Below are 13,477 nucleotides of genomic sequence, written 5' to 3'. Positions count from 1 at the left end.
GGTATAATAGTGTGGAGATTAAAATTAATATGCAAAATACTATTAACAAAAGAGACTAAGAGATACTAAGCAGCCCCTTCCCAGGAACCAAAGAGAAAGAGGTAGGAGTTACAGCCAAATATAAAACAAAAATGTGACCATGCAAACTTGGAGGCACAGGAGAGATTAAAGGGAATTTGGGGAAAACTAAGGAACTTATGGGGAATGAAGTCCATGGTTCAAAAAATCTCCATTTATACAATAGCCTTTTAGCTGGTTGAAGTAGTCTGGGGGCTAATCAGGTAGCCTTAGGGCTGATGGATGATAAGCCCTGGGTGCAGTAGAGTAGTCATTCTAGAGCTGATGGGATAGCAGTTCCAAGTGTGGAGCAACAGTTCCAGCTATAGAGTGGCAGCTTCCATACTCCCATTCCAGAGAAGTCTTCACCTTTCTTGAAAAACTTGGAAAATGGACATGACCAAATTCAAGTGGAGGTGTGTTTTGGGGTTTGACACGTATGTCATAGGGAATAAGGAGCATGCCATGTGCAGGTTTGAAGAATTCTTCTGGAATGTTCATCCCCAGTGCACAGGTTCCATTTTTCCCCTTTGTCCACCTTGTCATCATTTGTCAATGTGGGAGGGGTCTCACTGCTTCTGGAATGGGAATATGGAATGCGGGGGGGGGGAATGGGGTGGGGGAGGGGAGTACATTGAAGGACCACTATATATAATTAATTATGTCATACAGTTCTGAACTATAATAAATATAGAACAATATGAATGATTAGTATAATGGATTAGGTCCAAAGCTGATGCCCAGTATAAAATATTTACAGATCCAGTACACAGAATGGGTAACTTATTAGTCTGCAATTCATGCTTGGCTAATGCTGAAACTATAGGTTTTTCAGGTGGTAGTGGTTAACCAGTGCTAACTGGTGAGAAATACAAGATTTTATGGTATGAGGATCTTATTCCTATTACTACCCCTCACTGCCCACTGTTTGCCCACATCAGGATCAAGCATATGAGGGAGAAAACCACTCCAAGCTCCCCTAGACCCCCTCCCTCCCACAATCAACAGAAGCCCTAAGAACCAGAGCTTTATGTATAGATATTGAAGCCCCATAGTATAACAGTAGTGTTTGGGGTGAAGACAACATTGAAACAGGTGCTAAATTCTTGGGAAAGGAAGAACAATGACATTGCAATTGGCATTCTACAATCACCATGATGTGGATTGTGTGAAAAATTTTAATTGTATTAATTTCAAAGAATGAGAGGTTCCTGAGTGGTTTCCTGTTAAGGGAGAGCCTAAAAATTTCATTGAGTGTTATATCAAAGAGTATTTTTACTTCCCCTCCAGAACCAGTAAGGAGAAATTTGAAGTAGGTTAGGCCAACGAAAAGTCTTTTTTCAGTAGTCCAGATATGAGGTGATAATGGGCTGCATCATGGTGATGCTTGTGTCAGAGGAGAGATGTTATAAAAATAAACATGACAGGACTTGGCAACAGATTGGACTCAGGGATTGAGTGAAGAGTTGAAAATGACTTCTAGGTTAGAAGCCTGAATAACTGAGGGAATCTTACTTTCTCAAACTATATTCTCTCTTCTCTGTCAAATTCTTGGAAAAAACTGTCTATAATATATGCATCTTCATGTTAGTGAAGAGATATATATATACATATATATATAGTGATGTTATAAGGAAATTATGATGGGTGGCAAGGGCTTATGGGATGGGAAAGAATGATAATGAGTACCATTTTGGACATTTGAATTTAAGGTGTTTGATAGGATATCCAGTTTGAGATGACTAATAAGCAGTTGAAGGAGTGAGGTGAGATGACTAATAAGCAGTTGAAGGAATGAGGACAGGAGGGAGGTTAGGGCTGGATATGTAGATCTGAGAATTATCTGCATAGAGCTAATAGTTGATAAGATCTAATAGATGATAATGGAAGGTGATGAAATCAAGTGAAATAATATATGTAAAGAAGAGGGACCTTGATGGATCCCATTAGGATGTATGACTTGAATGAAGATCCAGCAACAGCAAAATAGGTAGGAGAACAATCAATATTGAATAGTGTCATGGAAACCTGGAGAGAATATTAAAGAGAAGAAAGTGATCTACAGTTTCAAATGCAAAGAGGTCAAGAAGGATGATTAATGGTTAAAATATTAAGAAACCCCAGACAGTCAAGTAAAGAATTGTGATTTGTGTAAAGGGAAGGAATATCTATACCAATAAAAATACCAATCCTTAGATAAATACAAGTAGGGTTTTTTTTGTCTCAGTATGTCTCATTTTCATTTATCTATTTTAAATTCATGAATATAAATAAAAAGTAATTAATTTTAAATGCAAAATTCCTATCTTATTTGTTACCTACTTGTTAGTCAGTAAGCATTTATTAAGTTCCAACTATATTTTGAGCACTATGCTAAAACAGCAAGGGAAAAGAGCAAAAGTTAGTCTGCTTCAGAATTTCAAGGATAAACGTACTACCTCTTCCCAGGATGATACAGAATTGTGTGTTTTTGAAAACAGCATCATATCTGGCTTTTGGTTTAGGACTTTAGTGCAGAATTGGTATATAAAGAAGATTAAATGTATTTATTGTGCTTTTAATTTTCCAGGCATTGCTTCAGAGTTTGGAGTTAGAGGATATCCAACAATTAAGCTGTAAGTTATATGCATTTTTATCAATCCATTTATTCTTGATACCTTGAGAAGGGCTTTTTTTTCCCAGCATCTATTTTAATACTATTACTAATACTGATGGCAAGTTATAATTTACAAAAAATGTTCTTGAAAACATTTTTAGTAGTTAGTTAATGAAAGTACATATTTTATATATTATCCTACTAAGGCTCAGAGATTTGAGGAATTTGCCTAGCACAGAGCTAGATATATCATCAGTCAAGACTTGAGCTCCCATGTTCATTTCTCTGAGTCTTATGTTTTTTTCCAGTGCAGCATATATTTAGATCCAACTTGGTATACCAGGGTATACTATCATATCATGATTCTTATAAATAAAAAAGAAATGAATAAATTTGTTAATTACAAATCGGGGCCAGTGGTTTAGTGAAAAGAACAGTGGTCTTGGAATCATAAGACTTGTGTTACAGTTCTGCCTTTCCTACTTACCAGTTCTGTGATCCATGTCAAGCTACTTAATTCTGAAGTGCCTCAGTTTCTTATCTATAAATTAGAGATAATAATGACCTCCCTCTTAGTGGTGTTGTAAGGATTATTTGAGATGTTGATTGCTTTGTAAAATATAAAATGCTATGTTAGTTATTATTATGATGATTGAAATTCAACTGTAGAATTTGGGATTTAAATGAGAACTGTTCAAGATCATGTGGATTAATGAAAATGTGAATTAAATAATATTTTGTATTTGTTGTTCAGGGATAGTGTAGAATTCCAGAACTGAAACATATTCCCTGGGACTTAATTAAATAAAATAAAATTAAGACAACTAGTTAAATCATTTTCTAAAATCTCTTAGATTTGTTTGCTGAGGCTAAGGGAAAATAAACAACTAAGCAATTTCATCATAATCAACCTAGCAATTTTCATTGCTATAATTTTAAAAAAGGAAAAGAATAGTCTACAAACTATATATCAATATGCTTACCTTTAGTTCTTTGGACATTCTGGGACACAATTAAAAAGATGGTTGGAAATCTGACCTTAGATACTGCTCAGATTCACAATCCCAACTGCTCAACCATTAACCATTCTTCTGTCTTGGAACTGATACTTAGAATCAATTTTAAGTGAAGTCAATATAGTCATCAAGAGCAGATCCTGACACACTAACCTAATTTCCCTTTAAAAAGAAAAAAAAACCTTCTCTTCTGTTTTAGAATTGATACTAAATATAAGCAGCAAGGGTTAGGCAGTTAGGGTTAAGTGACTTGCTTGCCCAGGGTCACATAGCTAGGAAGTTTCTGAAGGCCAGATTTGAACCCAGGACCTTTCATCTCCAGACCTGGCTCTCTATCCACTGGCTACCCCCCTAACTTCCTTTTTGAAAGAATGTCTAAACAAACAGTGGATAAGAAGAATGCTGCAGTTATTGTTGACTTGTAGTTTAACAAAAGGCTCTTGTAAAATATTCCATAATTCTTTTGGAAAAGGGGTCTCTGCCTTTGTGTATAAAAAAGAGAGAGATTGAGATTTAACAAGAGGGATTCAAAGTTAGTTGGATGACGGGACACAAAGAATAGATAATAACTTCCCATTTTCTCTATGTAACTCTTTTCCCATGACCTATTCCTCTACTTCAGCATACCTATATAAAAGAAATGGCCCTCCCTGCCTTTGATCTTTCCCAAATCCACAGCTGCCCTACTTATTTGATCATAATTTTTTATCATGTTTTGATTTGTACCTTCTCTCTCACCATTATTCCTTCTCTTAATTCTTTCCCAGGCTCTCACCTCTACATTGTCCATATCCTTTTATTTCTTCCCCTGCTACCTACAAATATTCCCATGTCTCAGCCATCATTAAAAAAAAAAAAACAAAAAAAACTCTAAATCTGACCATCCCCACATTTTATTATCCTATCTCCTTCCCTTTTAGACAAAAGTTTTTGAGAAAGCTTTTTGTAATAGGTGCTTCTACTTTCTCTACTCTTTCTTCTTAATCATCTATAATCTGGCTTACTCTACCTTTCAGCTGAAACTGTTCTCTCCAAAGTAATTAATAATCTCTATTGTTAAATGTAAAGTCTTCATTCCTCATCCTTCTTGAACCCTTTGCAGCACGACATTAATGATTACTCTCTCCTAAACACTCTTACTGTTTTTATAACACTACTGCTTTCCTGGTGTCTTCTCATCTGTCTGACTGATTGATCTTTCTCAGTCTCCTTTGTTCATTTTTCATCCATGACATAACTTCCTTATTGTGGATTTCTCATAAGGCTCTGCTCTAAGCCATCTTCTCTTTTCCTGCATAGTTTGATGGCCCTTTGGGCATGGTTCCAGATTGTTCTCCAGAATGTTTGTATCAGGTCAGAGCTTCACCATCATTGTATTAGTGTCCTGATTTTTTCAAATTCCCCTCCAATATTTATAATTTCCTTTTTTTTTTTTTATCATGTTAGTCTATTGGGTAGGAGGTGATACCTCAGAGTTGTTTTAATTTCATTTCGCTAATCAATAGTGATTTGGATCATTTTTTCATATGACTAAACATAATTACATAAACATAATAAATGCAATTTCTTCATCTGAGAGTTGTTTGTTTATATCATTCAGCCATTCACCAGCTGGAGAATGAATTACTTATCTCTTCCCATGTGGATTCATTTATCATGTCTATGGGTGATTTCCAGTTCTTTATATCCTTTCTCTTGAGCTCTAGATGTAAATTAATTACCACCTATATCTTTTGGACTTTTCAGATGGTATGTTCCATAGACATCTCAAATTCACCATATCTAAAATAGACATTATTATGTTTCCTCACAAACTTTTAGCTCATGACAACTTCCTCATTATGATTTGGTCTATTGTTATACTAGCCTCACAGTTTTACAACTTTGACTTCGTACTCTTCCTCAAAACACATATAAAGCCCATTGCCAATTCTTATTTTTTTACTCACACAGCTAATCCATTAGTTGAAGCCTTCATCCCATTTCACTTATATTATAGCAAAAGCCTTTTAATATGTGTCTGTGTTTCTTATCTTTCTCCAGCCAATTCATCCTCAGCTTTGTTAACAAAGTAATTTTTATGAAGCACAAGTTTTCTAAATCCCGGGCACCATCCTTACTCATTAAATTCTATTGTTTACCACAGTAATATATAAAGTCTTCTATTTGCCTTCTAAAGTTCCTCTCAACTGGCCTTATCTTTCTGCCTTCTTAAACTTTACTCCCATTCCTATACTGTGATCATCAACCTACTTGTTTTTTCTCACACGTGACACACCACTTAATCTTCTCTTTGCTTTTTTCTTTTTTTAATAATAAATGTTTTCCAGATTAAATGTCAGTACAATTTTTAATATTCACTTTCTGATATCTTGCAATTCATGTTCTTTTTCTCCCTCCCCAAGAAGGAAGGTAACATGATAAAGGTTGTACATATTTTCATGTTCATTGTGTTATTAAAGAAGACGTGTTGCCTACATGCTTCAGTCTATATTTTGACTCTGACATCTTATGTTCCTCTTATGACAGTTAAGTCATTCACAATTGATCATCATATGTTATTGTTGTTACTGTATACAACGTTCTCCTGGTTCTTTTCACTTTGCTTTGAATCACTTTATATAAGATTTTCTTTGGGGAATCATCTTGTCAGTCATTTCTTATGGCAAAATGGTACTTCATTACAGTCATATTCCTCAACTTGTTCAACCATTCCCCAACTGATGGACATCCCTTCAGTTTCCACTTCTTTGCCATCACAAAAAGAGTTGCTATAAATATTTTTATATAAGTATTCTTTTCCCCTATCTTTAATAACACTTTGAGATACAGAACTAGTTGTGATGTTGCTGAGTTAAATTTAATGGATCTTTGGGCATGATTCCAGATTATTCTCCAGAATGTTTCGATATCAGTTCCATAGCATCACTATCAATGTATTAGTGTTGCAGTTTTTCCACATCCTCTCCAACATTTATTATTTTCTTTTTTTTGTCATGTTAGTCTGATGGGTATGATGTTTTAATTTATTTTAATTTGCATTTATCTAATCAATAGTGATTTGGATCATTTTTTACATGACTAAAAATCGTTTTAATTTCTTTATCTCAGAATTTCTTATGCCCTTTGACCATTTGTCAGTTGGGGAATACTTTGTATTCTTATAAATTGGACTCAGTTTTCCATATATTTGAGAAACAAAGCTTTTATTAGAGAGACTTGCTGTAAAGATTTTTGTCCACCTCCAGATTGTTGTTTGCCTTTTAATCTTGGTTACATTGCTTTTGTTTGTGCAGAAACTTTTTAATATAATGTAGACAAAATTATCTATTTTACAACTTATACAAGTCTTCTCTTACATAATCTATTCGCATTTTCACTAGACATCTTGAGTGTTCTTCCTCAATACTTCCTCCTTCCTTTCCCTAGTTTGCTTCAAGACTCATCTCAGATCTGACTTTTATGGACCTTTTTCAGTCTCCTGCCTCCCAGCAAATTCCCCCCCTGTTTAGATTATCTTCTGTCTACCTTTTATTTGTCTTTGGGATAAGTGTCTTGCCCTGTGTGCCCTTTCACATTTTTATTGATAACTTAAATAAAGCCATATATAGTATTCTCATCATAGTTTCAGAGAAAACAAATCAGAGAGACAGGTAACACTAAATTAGAGTCAGGATTCAAAAAAGCTAGAGGATTGAACTGAATCTAGTAGGATAGAATTCAGTAGGTATAAATATAAAATTTTGTTTTGGGGTACAAATAAATAAGCTTCACTAATGTATAGTTGAAGAGTCATGTGTGGATGGCAGTTTAAAAAATATCTACTAGCTTTAGCAGACTGCAAACTTATTATGAGTCAACAGTATGATTTGGCAGTGAAAAAAAAGCTTAAGTGATTTTGGGCCAAATTAAGCGAGGCATAAATTTGAAGAATAGGAGATGATAATCTTGTGCTCTTCTCTTATCAGACATTAGCTATGGTATTGTATTCAGTTCTGAATGTATGATTATAAAAAGACATTGCTAGAAGAGGGTAAGAAGGATAATGAAGGGCCTTGAGTTCATGTCATATTAGGATCACTTGAAGGAACTGGATTTGATTAGCCTAAAGAAGAAAAAGTCTCAGGGGCAAATAAAGAGTTGTTTTCAAATATTTTAAGGTATTTGACATAAAGGAGATTTTTAAACATTTATTTATTTATTTGTTTTTGCCAGAAGGCAGAACCAGCAGCAGTAGCAGGAAATTGCTAAAAGACTATGGCTTTGATATTAAACAAAACAAAACAAAAAGCTTCTTAACAATTAGAGCGGTTTTAAAGCCAAATGGGTTTTCTTGAGAGTGGAAGAGAACCTCCTTCTTGAAGGTCTTTAAGCAGAAGTTGCATTACCAATTGTTGTGTATGTTATACTGACAATTTTTTCTCTTTGTTGTTTATAGTAGTTGAACCTAGATGAATAAAGTGAAGTGCCTTCCAATTCTCAAAATTTTGTAATTTTGTTTTAAAATTTTCATTGATTTTTAGTCCTTTTTCATATTTTATTATGTCTTGCATCTCTTACCACCCTAACATGAAAGCAATCTATTTTATTATGTCTTCTATTAAATATCCTCACAATTAATTATCTTCCTATGCTATTACGCTTTTTCAACCTTCAATGATTGCTTTGTTTTGCATCTCAGAGTTGTATGCTAATTAATGAGACATATGATTCTTGAATGAATTTGGAGAAAAAAATCACTTCAGTGAAATAAACATTTATGAAGTACCTACTTTGTGCCAGGCACTATGTTTTATAGCCTCAGAGGATATAAAGAGACAAAGAAATGCAGTCCCTGCCCCCAAAGAGTTTACAGAGTAATAGGAGAAGATAACACAAAAGGGAATTAATTGGGAGTATGGGGAGGACTAACAGGGAATGTGATGTAATGTAGAGTTGAAACTAAGCAGAACTGCTGAAGAAAAATGGAAAAGTTCAGATCCCGCTCTCTATTAAGGAAGGCTATGAGAAGAATTTGTTATTTTGTCCTTTCAGTAATGTCTGACTTTATAATCCCATTTGAGGTTTTCTTTTTCTTTTTCTTTTTTTTTTTTTAACCCTTATCTTCTGTCCTAAAATTGATACTGAGTATTGGTTCCAAGGCAAAAGAGTAGTAGGGTTAGGTATTTGGGGTTGTGACTTTGCCCAGAGTCACACAACTAATGTCTGAGGTTACATTTGAACTAAGATCTTTCTGACTATAGGCCTGGAAGTGTATTCACTGTGACACCTACTTACCTTTAGGAAAAATTTAATTCTTTACTTTGTAGCCCTCTAGTAAGAAGGGAGTGTCAGTTTATGGATTTGAGAAGGTGTTAAGTATCAGAAGCTAAGCTAACTAAACATGTATTTAGTTATATCTGCCTCAGTGGCAGGAGAACCTAAGATATATATGGAGGTTGTTTGTTCTTTCAAGTTCTGCAGGGAGGTACGATCAAGGACAACCCCTCTTACTCTTAGAATGATTCTTGACCTTACCTCCTGCCTTAGTGTCACCTACCACTTCCTCTTCAGGGAGAAAAGCCATTAAAAAAAAGGGGGCTGTAGTATAGAGAGGTAGATTGGGGTTTGATCCGTATTTTCTCCTCTCCATATCCCTGTTGACTCTGAGAAATGTTGCTCCCCTCATCTTTCTCATAGCTCTCAAAAAATTGTGTGTGTGTGTGTATACATACATACATAAACATAGATTCATTTTATATACAAAAGAATATATACTTGTCAATCTATATCTGTTTACATACATACATACTTTTCCTCCCAGGTATACAAAATCTTCTATGAGATAGCTACTAATTTGTTCAGAATATATTTTTCTTTGCAATTTGGTTGAACTATCCTCCATTCTATTGCTATTTAATGTATATCCCTGTAACTGTTCCTTCTGATACTTTGAATATTTTAGAAACTAGCTTTTCATAACTATAATCAAATAGCTATTTCTAATTAACAAATCAAAGTCACATTCAAATATTGAAATAATTAGAGATCCAAATCAATTCTTTTTTTTTCTTTTTCCTTTTGAAGGTTAAAAAATGACCTGGCATATAACTACCGAGGGCCTAGAACTAAAGATGATATCATTGAGTTTGCTCATAGAGTGTCTGGGTAAGTATTTGTTCTTTTTTTTGAAAATAATTTAATATAATATGGCCAAGTATGGAGAATTAAACTATAAAAGATATTATTTTAAACATTTATTTTCAAAACATTAGTTTATATAGCATATATGTAGGATACAGATGACTTACAGAAATATGCCATTTTTGGGGAAGGGGTCCTTAAATGATTAACTTTTTTTTCCATCTGTTCCTTAAAAATTGTGTTTAAAATGATGTAAAATCATTACTTTCAATTTCAATTATATATATATATACATATATATATATTTATATCAATATAAAATAAATAAAATGTGATAAAAACTAACTCAATAATCATGCCTTTATCTTTAATGATATAACTCATTTGTCACTTTTATTTACTTAACTCAAGGAAAGTTAAGTGAATAGATTTCATTTAATCTTTTCTAGCTTAACTTCAAATACATTAGGTACTTTTAATTCTTATAATATTTACAGGCCATTGATTCCATGGTTTGAATCCATTGAATCCACACTGATTTCTCTTTGCTAAACATTAAAAAAACAAGTAACTCTGGAAATGTGGCTAAAGGAGTTTCTTTCATAAATGGAATTTTTGGTACAAAGTGTAAAGATACTTTATTAATAGTGTATTAGGACTTTAATAGGACACATTAAGGGCATAATAGTATTTGTATTTTGGTTAGTTTAATACCTCTTAGCAAAATTTTTAAGTTTTGAGGCTTGTTTGGTACTACCTTGCTATAGGGTCACAGAGACTCTTGAAATCAATTTTTCAAGTTGGTCCAAACTTTTTTCTTTTTCATTGCATCCAGAATGGCTGCAACTGAAGCATGAGCAATGTGAGACCTCATTTATGTAAGTCGATCATTGCCATCATTTATTAAATGTGCTTATGTTGAATTTCATAAAAGTTCTATTCAGGAAGCAAAAGTGATCAAAATTTGACCATGAGGTGTGAAAGTAAATACATAAAGTTGGATCTTATTCACTGATTCAATATTTACCAACTACTGAACACCAATTGTTTTTCAGAGTACTGTGTTAAGTGCTGAGGGATATTCAGACTTTAAATAAGATACAGTGTCTATAAGCTAATAGTCCAATTGGTAGGCATATAAGAAGAGTTGTAAAGTATTATATGAAGTATAAGTTTGAAGATTGTTTAACCTTAGCTGTGTAAGGTTTGCAGGGTAGAGGGTAAATCAGGTTAAGTCTTCATTAAAGAGATAATTTACTAATGTTTAAAGGCATTTGAAATATGAAGACAGATAGGAAAGACTTTACAGAAATAGAGATACAGAAGGGCAAATGATAGAGCATAAGGGAGACAATATTCCACTTGATTGGAAATTTATGGAAGGGATTGCTATACCTATCATTTATATAGTACTTTAAGTCCGCAAAACATTTCATAAAATATCTCAATTATCCTCTCAACAACCTTGAGGTCAGTGCTATTATCTCTGTTTTACAGATGAAGAAATTCAGACAAACAAAAGTTGAGATCAATCAGTCCAGAGTTACACAGTAGCTAGCTCTCTGAAGTAGAATGTGAACTCAGGTCTTCCTGACTCCAGGGTCAGTGTTCTATTTACTCAGCCACCTAGCTGCCACTCGCTGGAAAGTCAAGGTTTATCAGATGTTTGAAGGCCTTGAATATTTTTTTTTTGTATGCAGTAGAAAAAACCCCTAAATATTTTTCAGTAAATATTTGGATTTAACAGATTCATTTCAGTTAATATCCATGAAGTTCTAATTACATGTAAAATACTGTGCTACTCAAAAAAAGCTAAAAATACAAACAATTAACTCTTATCAGAGAATTTTCATTCTCTCCTAGGATGCATAAAGATTAGTCTAGCAATGGGATTTACTGCTGGAATGAGAATAGAAAGCAAGTCAAAGTGAGAAGAACCAGTTGGAAACAATTGTAAGAGTTTAGTTAGGTGAAAAGAACTTTACTAGGGTGTTGACTATAGGTATAGTGAAAAAGGCATAGAAAGAAGAGATTTTATAGTGGTAGAAATGCCAGGATTTGATAAATATTGGACATGAAGGGCAAAGGAAAGGAAAGAATTAAAGATACCCAAGAATTAATGGTGGTTTCACTGAAAAAGTCAGAAAGACTAATAAGTGTAAGGAGAAAATTTTTAAATAAACTATGTTCTTGACATATTTAATTTGAGGTTCTAATGGGAAATCAAGGTGGAGAGGTGTCCTGGCATAATTAGAATTGTAGTATAGGAGGAAGTTCAGAATTTTTGTTCATCTTATCTGATATCAAACTATTAGGACTAAAAGAGATTGCTGCTCTCAATGAACTCCTACAGTATAATTGGGAAGCCAACATGTAAACAATGTGCAAATAAGATACATACAGAATAAATTAGAGATAATCAACAGAGTGGAGGCAATAGTATTAAGGAGGATCAGAAAAAGATTCTTTAGAAGGGAAGATTTTAGAGGAGACTAATGAACTGGAGAGAGTTGAGGGTATTGGGATTAAAATAAGTATTTTGGAGTAATTAGGATCTTAGTAGTTAAAGATAGGATCAGATTACCTTTAAGGCACAGCTAGAATCTTGGAGAGAATTCCTACTGGGAATCCTGAGGAGCTTGTAGTCTGTTGAGATCCAAGTGCCAACTCTCTCCTGGAAGTGTGTTTGCCTTGGGAGGAAACTAGTGGAATCACTCTCTGGGAAACTGGAAAACTGAGTGACAGTTGAAAGAGGAAGCAGATTGGAGTGTCAGGAATAAGGTTGTGGAGAAAGCCAACAGAAAGGAGAAAGAGACTGTGTTTTCCTCTGTGTAGCTGCAGACAGAGGCAGGCCATTTTTGAGGCCTATCTTAGGCCCAGAAGCCTAACTTAGGCCTGGGAAGCTGGCAGTTGGCAGAGTGAGAGAGCTACAAACTGATTCAAAGCTGGAAGAGATATACAGAGACAGTAACTTAATTATAACTAAGAGGATTATTAATTAGCATAATATATTTAGAATAGACCCTGGGAATTAGAATAGATTAAGGGGAGTATTAAGGAGGCTCAGGGAAAGAGATTTCTCAGGAATCAGAGGTGTGGGTTAAGTTTAGTTTCTTTTTACATTAGGGAATAAATCCTAAATCCTTTGTTTGCCTTTCCTTTCCTACCTTAATCCTTTCAAGAATTGTTAAAGACTGTTTCTAAATAGTTTTATTCAGCCATTTTTAACTAGACCCAAACAGTTACTACAACTGGCAACCAACTGCCTTTCACCACAATAACAACAAACAGATAACAAAGATACTGTATTCCAATTTCCAACTAACAAGGAGGAAAACAATTCCAGACATAGGAGATAGCCAATGAAGATGCCTATGGTATGGAAAAGAACTGTCTTCTGTGAATAACAGCCTCTGTTACTGAATCTCAGGGTATGTGGAGATGAGTAAAGGATAAGAAAATTGAAAAAGATATGAAGGACTTTAGAAGCAAAACAGAGGATTTTATCTTTGATATTTTGTTATTATTAGATTTGCTTATATTTGATCCTGCAGGTGATAGGGAACTACTAGAGTTTATTGAATAGGGAATGTTATGATCAGACTTGTACTTTAGGAAAATAATTTTGAAAGCCGAGTGAAGGCTGTATTGGCATAGGGAGACACATGAGACAGGGAGACCAACC

General features: G+C 34.1%; 1 protein-coding gene across 1 annotated transcript in view; it reads left to right on the top strand.

Annotated features, from left to right (window-relative positions):
- TMX3 (thioredoxin related transmembrane protein 3) overlaps nucleotides 1-13,477 on the top strand; it is a 93,714-nt gene that overhangs the window by 33,306 nt on the left and 46,931 nt on the right. The window contains exons 4-5 of the mRNA XM_044683317.1: nucleotides 2,627-2,672; nucleotides 9,736-9,816. Of these exons, the coding sequence (XP_044539252.1) occupies nucleotides 2,627-2,672; nucleotides 9,736-9,816 (127 nt within the window). The remainder of the gene's footprint in view (nucleotides 1-2,626; nucleotides 2,673-9,735; nucleotides 9,817-13,477) is intronic.

Source organism: Gracilinanus agilis, chromosome 1 (assembly GCF_016433145.1).
Source record: "Gracilinanus agilis isolate LMUSP501 chromosome 1, AgileGrace, whole genome shotgun sequence".
NCBI lineage: Eukaryota > Metazoa > Chordata > Mammalia > Didelphimorphia > Didelphidae > Gracilinanus > Gracilinanus agilis.
Note: the sequence above shows the minus strand (reverse complement) of the source record. Positions and strands in the feature narration are given on the sequence as shown.